Raw genomic sequence first — 7963 nt, 5'->3', positions numbered from 1 at the left:
GTAGTTGTAGTCAGAGAAGTAGTTGCAGGTACTGGGGTAGTTGTAGTTATAGGAGCAGGCGTGGCAAGTACTCTAGCTTGCCCCATACATGTCCCCACGTTTCCTGCCCTGTCCACAGCAGCTAGAACCACATTCTGTGAACAGCAGGAGGCAGTGTAGGTCACCAGTGTGATATTCTCACCCCCTGCTCCAACCGCTGTGCTAGTATCAAGGGTACCATTCCCTTCGCGGAGGGTGATGCTTGCGATGCCAGTCCCATTGATGCCGTCAGTGAGATTAGCAATGAACTCCCATTGAGATGATGCACAGAGGATGGAAGAGACATTACAGATACCTGATATATTAACTACCTGGCACACTGGACCGGACAAATCTGTGGCCTGAAAAAAGAGAGAGAAAGGAGATCAAGTAGTCAGAAAGGCAAAAGAACAGGAACAAAAAGAATCTGGTATAGATGCTACCTTATATCTCTGTTCTTTCATACTTTCAGAGTTTTCTTTTGTTTTTGAATATTACTTAAAAAATGTGTATGAAACGCCTAGTGATGGGAATTCCGGCTCTTTTTAGAGAACCGGCTTATCGGGGGGGCGGTGACCTTGGTTCAGGTGGTTGGGAAGCTCATCTGTAACCGGAAGGTTGCCGGCTCGATCCCCCAATTCTCTTGGTCCTAGTCATTGTGTCCTTGGGCAAGACACTTTACCCTACCGCCTAATGGTGTTGGCCAGAGGGGCCGATGGCCCGATATGGCAGCCTCGCTTCTGTCAGTCTGCCCCAGGGCAGCTCCAGTGTCAACAATAGCGGGCAGCTCCAGTGTGTGAATGTGAGAGTAAATGAATAGTGGAATTGTAAAGCGCTTTGGGTGCCTAGAAAAGCGCTATATAAATGCAATCCATTATTATTATCCTCTTCAGGGTCACCGAAGCCTATCCCAGCTGTCATAGGGCAAGAGGCGGGGAACACCCTGGACAGGTCACCAGTCTGTCTCAGGGCTAACACATAGAGACAGACAACCATTCACACTCAGGCAATTAACCTATCCCCACTAACTGCATGTCTTTGGACTATACCCGGGGAGAACCCACACAAACACAGGGAAATTCAGAATACTTTATTGATCCCTAGGGGAAATTATTCTTCCCTGCAACATGCAAGCTCCACACAGAAAGATCCTGGCCTGATGGTAGAATTGAACTCAGCAGCAACAGTGCTAACCACCGTGCCACCGTACTGCCTGAAATATGCAAAACAAAAAAAAAAACAAAAAAAAAATGAACGCCCAGATCTTTAATTAAGGGAAAGGTTGGCATTTAGAAATATTAATATCAAACTGACTGTGTTTTATCTTTCCATTGTACTGATGGGTGGACAGTTCTCAGGTGCCTGTGCATTTTATTTGTGGAGCCAGCTCTATATGATAGTCTCTTCTTGCAGACTCTCCACTCTCTCTCCACATGGTTCCAGATTTTGCTTCTTTTCTTGGTGTTACTCATTTTCTTTACCATACCTTTCTAATGTGACGATGTTGTCTCTTGTTGTTGCCCCTGGTGTTCTGAGAATCCATCCTACCTGACAAACCATCCTACCTGTTGTTTATGCGCATGCGCACAACACAAACTTAAGTGGCGAACTGTCCTACCTTTGTGAATATTAGCTAGAAAAATACTCTGATGAGTAAAATTAAGTGCCAAACCATCCTACCTTTGTGAATATGAGCTAGAAGCATACTTTAACAGCTAAAATTAAGTGGAAAATCATCCTACCTTTGTTAATAAGATCTAGAAGGATACTCTGTCGGGTAAAATGAAGTGCCAAACCATGCTACCTTTGTGAATGTTACCTACAAGCATACTCTGATGGGCAAAGTTAAGTGGCAAACCGTCATTCCTACTTAAATTTGTGCTGGAATTACTCTGTGACAGCAGAAATGTGCATAAATGTCTTACGGTAGGACATTTTGCCAAAGTAGGACGGTTTGTCAGAATACCGGCTCTCTTTGTCTCTCTCGCCCTCCTGCTCTTTTTGTGTGCTACTGCTGTTGTGAGTGTAACTACCGCCCCCGCCCCCTCTGCTCAGGGGCACAAACAGAGGCTTGCGTTTTCGCCCCTCCCGTCTCTGCTCAGCATAAACACGAGGCTGACGTGCAGCATGAAGCGAAAAAAAGTGAAAGAGAGGGCAAGACAAAGAAAAAAAAAACCCCATGGCTCCCAATAAGGAGCCAGCTCGCATCGGTCACTTCAAAGAGTCGGCTCTAAGAGCGACGTTCGTTTGCGACTGGCCCATCACTAGTAATGAGATATTATTGTTTACAAAAAAAAACTATGTCCCGAATTAAAACTCACTTTAATTGATATTATGGGTTATAAATCCAGACGTTTCATTCAAAATGACTCACAAAATTTGTACAACCCCGATAGTAGTATTACTGTTTCAATAATTTAGCAAATCTGGGCGACAAAAAGAATTTAGCACAGTGGTCAAATGACCCTATGCCAAATAACAAATTGTTTGTAAAAACCATTGAACAGCTGTGGAAAAGAACATTTCATTTTTGGATTTACTAATACAATCATGATCAGAAAGTTAACAGATTAATCAATGGATTTCTTGGATGAAATTTGTAGCATGACCCTTTACATTGTCCACGCAGTGAATCATGTTTTTTTTCTTATTTTGAACTAGAACATATGCAGTACTAATTCATCACTGAGCTGATTCTTTTAAAAGCTCTCCTCAGATCACAGTTGAAGTATTATATAAACTGAAACATTTGACATTTGACAATACAGAACAGTGATACATTTAGTTTGGATTATTAGTTTTTTTTAAATGTAAAACACTGTTTTTAGTCTCATTTCACCTAAAGTCTTTTTTCTTTTACCTTGGCAGCCACAGAAAATCGGAGGACAGCATAGTTGATGTCAGTGGCAGCAGCGTTTTGTGCCTGAATGGTGAGGGTCACGTCTGTTCCTGATTTAGTGCTGGCTGGAAAACTTAAGCTTATTGTCCCATTGGCTTTGCCTCCATCGCTTGGACCAATATTGAGATTTCCAGGTGAGGTGAAGTCAAAGCTGCGGTCATTACTGACTTGCACTGTGAATGTCCCAGTTACATCCGAAGACACTGTAAAAGGAATGGTGATGCTAGTGCCTGGTTCTATGTTGATACTGTCAGCTTGTGCCTGGAAAAATAGTGATAGAGGGCAGGAAATTTGAAGTTAAACAATCACTCATTTCTTTTATATAATGACATAGAAAATAACATGACAGTGGTTGTTGAGTTTATCCAGGCAAATAAGATATTTAGAAACTGGCTCTAGAAATTCAAAAAACAACATATGACTCTACTACTCACAGCAACAGAGAGACTAGCTGTTGTGATGCGGGTGGAGGCTTGTCTCTGGAAGGTATCTGAGGTAGACCGGGATGTGGTGCTGGTGTCCTCACCTTGCAGTCGAACTACATAGTCTCCTACTGGGACTTCAGTGAATGTTACCAGAAAGTTGCTGTTTTCTAATGACTGTGGAAAACAGAAAGATAGCAACTGAGAGCGCCTTATGCATGTTTAGATACATAAGTTAGTTGTTAGATGGTGGCAACAATCAGTAATCAGAGTAAACAAGCAACCACCAAAGACCAATGTTATTTATGTATCTTTTACTTCTTGGTGTTTTCTTAAGCTGTTGTAAAACTACAAAAGTTATGTTTATAACACTATGTTTGACAGTGCAGTTAGCATAGACTAAAAGCAACTAAGTCTAGGAATGCTTGCTGTGGTCTGTTGTAGTTTCAGTTGTAATTTTGACCTTTTACATTTATCAGGTGTAAAATATGACATGCCTGTATTGATCCAATCAACTCCTTTGGCCCTGAACTGTCGAAGAGCGTGAGCTTTGTGACTGTTACTGTATCACTTCCTGTCACAGTGACCAGGAGAGTGACATTACCACCTGAAAATGATAGCAAGCCACAAAAGAGTATTATTACAACAGATCCTTAGACTGTACGTGAACATGTAAAAATGCTGTTATGTTGTTAGAAATGGATAGGGTAGATAACGTTGCCTTTATTAGATTTGATAGAGGGCTGTAATAATGCTAACAGTACAGAAATCATATGTTTATGTATATGGATGGACACCAATTGCCTTTCTGCAGTTAGTCATTCGAAAGTACTGAAATTATGCCTGCACCACATGTGTTTTTAAGACCTCTGAGGGGAAATCTTCTTTAAACTTGAAAGTTTATGTTTATCTAAACAAAAAAGTTGGAAGTTTTCTACCCAGAAACATAAATCAATGTAATCATTTTCATGACTATTTAGGTCATCTCAATTTCCCACAAACCAAATGATACATTTTTGTTTAGTCAACCTGTAGCAGCACGGCCTTCCTTGGGTCTGATGCCACCTTCCTTTTGTAATTCAACAAGGTTATAGATGAAGTTCACTGAACTTTGACCTTATGCACACAGAAACCACATCTAAGTTAGAAATATTATACCACTGAAAACATTTTCTACAGACTATTTCCTAATTATATTACAGACCTGTGACTTTAATAGAGTAGGGACTGTTAGAGTTGATGTGGATTTGCCAAAAACCCGTTTGATTTCCAGCATTGAGCCTTATTGTGCGTAGGTTTCCCACTGTTGTTAAGGATGCCAGAGAACCAATGGTCTGACTTGACTCCTGAGACACTCCTGAAAAGAGAAAAATGGCTGAATTATTTACCAGCATGACAATGAAATTTTCTTCCTCCTCCTAAATTTGTAATTGTGACTGTTGTTGTGTTTATTACTACTGTGCTATTACTGCAATTCATGGGTGTGAGACACTTGCAAATTACTCCATTTCTGTAATAGGCAAATGAATTCCAATCCACCTGCACAGTTACTACTAAATAAGAAAATAAAATTATGACTAGTACCACTACTGTACATTCTTAACCTTCACCTGACTGCCCAAACAACAGCATTGCACAGGAGAAATCAAAAGGCAAAAAGCAGAGACCAGAGATCAGGTCAGATGAGGAACTTCCAGAGAGCCAAAGAAATAAAGCAAAGCTGACACAAGGTGGGAAGTGCCTTGTCTTTGTGAAATATTACGTTTTAGAAAACTGATGTCCAAAAAATATCGTTGAACTGAACCTGCTGAGCTGGTGAGTGTGAAAGTGAGAGATGAAACTCCGGTGATGTAAATGATGACGTTGCTTACTGATGAATCAACAGTAAAATTAAAATTATCAGGTCGCCCCGGATCCATTACTACCTGGAAAACTGTCACCTGAAAGACAAAGAAACAGAAGCAGTGAGAAAGCAATTTTGAAAGAAAATCTGTTAAATATCTGGCCCCAACTTATCAAAATGTAGTCCTTCACAATTTGTAAACATGTTAAGTAATTCCTGTTAATGCTCAGTGTCTCACCACAGCACCAGCTGATGAATCTTTTATAACAGTAGTGGCCAAGGAAAGATCTGACTTCCTGACTTCAATAGCCTGACCTCCAGAAGCTTGGGCCAGGTCTCTGTATAGCTGGACATTTGATAGCCTCACTGCACGAAGTGAAAAATCTTGACCATCAATACTGCGGCGCCGCCGACTGAAAAAAAAGCTTGTCAACAGGAAAGATACCTAAAAGTGAAGGGATAGAAAAATGCATCAGTTTATATATATCACGCTCAGTGGAAACTGGATAAGTTCTATCTAAAGTATCAAAGAGCCCTAAAGTGACCATTCAGTACATGGATAAATGAAACTATTTACTGAGGTGTTGCTCTAGGATTGGACTAGCTTGAGTAAAACTGACTTTTTTGTAAAGAAAAAAAAAAAGCTTTTGTAAAATTTGATAATGGACTGGCATTTATGTTGCCATCAAGCTATATTGACCCTTTTCACCAGTAATTATTTAGCAGCTATCTACGTTTCACTCATATCTACAGCTAATTCAAAAAATATTAATTAATTCACCATGCAGAATTTTGTATACAATTGTGCAAACACACAGGCGGTGAAAGAACATGTAAACTCCAAACAGGCCTGGATACCCAGTGTTTAAAACCCAGAACCTCCTTACTGTGATCCTACAGTAATAAACACGGCACCACTGCGCCACACTGTACTTTGCTCCACCAGAGTATTAACCTTTTTTTCTGTTGTTGTTGTTTTGTTTTTGTTTGTTTTTTTACACATTTTTGTAAGCTGGAATTACAATTCATAATTTATTTATTTTTACATTTCAACAAAGAATACTCTTTCCTTTCTGCATGTTTTTATTTGGCAATTTCTTCATCAGCTGAACTAACATCTAAAGTGCAACAATAATAAGAATGCAACTTATCCTCACACATACCTCAGTCTTGGTTCTCTCTATAAGGGCAATGTTGGTGCTTTTTAGATGGGAATCTTTGGCTGAAGCATCAGTGAAAACATAGATTTTAGAGGAAGGTGGAGCTGATGTCAGCGCAAGCTATCAGTTATACAAATGACAGAAGAATTAAACATTATTTGTTGTGATTTACCAGATGTGCAAAACTGTAATTCAGAAAGTGATTAAAAAGTAACAAAAAAGCAAGTTCTGATAATGCATGCACACAGTCATTCTGTTATTACATAATAGGACACAATAAGTTCATATTAATTTCCATAATTTCCTAACTATGTCCTTTGCACTAACTGCAAATACCCCATTTCTTCATCCTAAATTCATAATTCACATCACACAAATTACTGTGTAAGCAGATGCATGATATGATAGAACACAAGTACACTCACTTGCAGTCCAGACATGCTCATCTCTGGTTCATCCCCTCCTCCGGATGCAGTGAGCTTTTTGATTTCCTCTTTGAAGTAGTTTTTGTCAGTTGTCTTTATCACAGGTCCAAATTCTTTTTGGGGGACAGAGAAATAAATGAACTTGCAGATTTTTGTAGATGTGCTTCATTTGTTGGCTCTCTTTGGCAACATGGGAAATATCCATAAAAGTGGAAGTACCTGGGTCATTGAAAGGTACCAGTATGTACTGAGAGGGTTCCTGTAGCGTTCCTGCATTACTGTCAATTATGTTAAAGGCAACTTGTTTTGCTGCATCGATGTCATCAGCCATACTGCCTGTAGTGTCAATGACAAAACACAGTGCATAGGACTGAGAGAGGCCCATCAACCTGGAGGAACATAAGTGACAAAACAAAATCATCCCTTTGTTATTCTGTAAGGAACCCAATTCCTCTACATTCAGAATGATGCAGAGGTATCTTTGCAGAAACATGTGCATCATAAAAAGCATCACTTTTAAGATACATATTATCTTCTGTGAGGAAGGCTTTTTACTATTTTTTCCTAGAAAGCTGTGTCATGAAAATAAATATAAACTGTTTCAATTTCAAATTTATTGGAGTTCTAGTAACCACTTCATGAGTGCAAGAATGTCTCTGATCAATTTTTCCTGTACCGCAAGAAGTTCCTGTCTCCAGCAGCTAGTCTGATGTCCTCCAGCAGCTCCATAGTAGCATCTACTGCCAGATTAGCTGCTTTTTTGTGCAACGTGCCATGATCTGATGTAAAAGAATCCTTATTGATGCCCCCAACTGGGTCCCTTTTTCTTGTCTTGTCAAGTAGACCACCATGGCTACATTTACCTGGACAAAAAAATAACAAATTACATTTAATTATACCTAGATAAATAGCTGAATAAATGATCAATAAGACAAAAAACATCCAAAGAGTTTTATAGTTGGGGTATGGCAATGAATAGGTGAGTTTAGGTAATCTTTAAATTAAATTCAAGGTGGGACAACACATCTATTTGTTGTAATATTTAAATTTGTAGCTTGTGGGCATTGTTAGATTCTAATATTATTTTATGCCATGTTATACCCCGAATTAAAGATTGTGAATTATTATGTAGTTTTAGTTTGCATTATTCTCCTGAATTAGAAGAAGCTGATAACTATTGCATTAGTTAAACTGAT

General features: G+C 39.3%; 1 protein-coding gene across 1 annotated transcript in view; it reads right to left on the bottom strand.

Annotated features, from left to right (window-relative positions):
- The window catches only part of LOC121813626 (von Willebrand factor A domain-containing protein 7-like), an 11090-nt gene that overhangs the window by 1071 nt on the left and 2056 nt on the right, over positions 1-7963 (bottom strand). The window contains exons 6-17 of the mRNA XM_042217507.1: positions 7444-7630; positions 6987-7156; positions 6768-6880; positions 6346-6462; positions 5421-5627; positions 5144-5279; positions 4544-4696; positions 4369-4455; positions 3837-3946; positions 3352-3516; positions 2879-3178; positions 20-380 (exon numbers count right to left, since the gene is read on the bottom strand). Of these exons, the coding sequence (XP_042073441.1) occupies positions 20-380; positions 2879-3178; positions 3352-3516; positions 3837-3946; positions 4369-4455; positions 4544-4696; positions 5144-5279; positions 5421-5627; positions 6346-6462; positions 6768-6880; positions 6987-7156; positions 7444-7630 (2106 nt within the window). The remainder of the gene's footprint in view (positions 1-19; positions 381-2878; positions 3179-3351; positions 3517-3836; positions 3947-4368; positions 4456-4543; positions 4697-5143; positions 5280-5420; positions 5628-6345; positions 6463-6767; positions 6881-6986; positions 7157-7443; positions 7631-7963) is intronic.

This window comes from Haplochromis burtoni, unplaced genomic scaffold, assembly GCF_018398535.1.
Source record: "Haplochromis burtoni strain Fernald_Lab_line unplaced genomic scaffold, NCSU_Asbu1 Contig_2095, whole genome shotgun sequence".
Taxonomy (NCBI): domain Eukaryota; kingdom Metazoa; phylum Chordata; class Actinopteri; order Cichliformes; family Cichlidae; genus Haplochromis; species Haplochromis burtoni.
The sequence above is the reverse complement of the archived record's forward strand: the minus strand, read 5'-3'. Positions and strand labels throughout refer to the sequence as shown.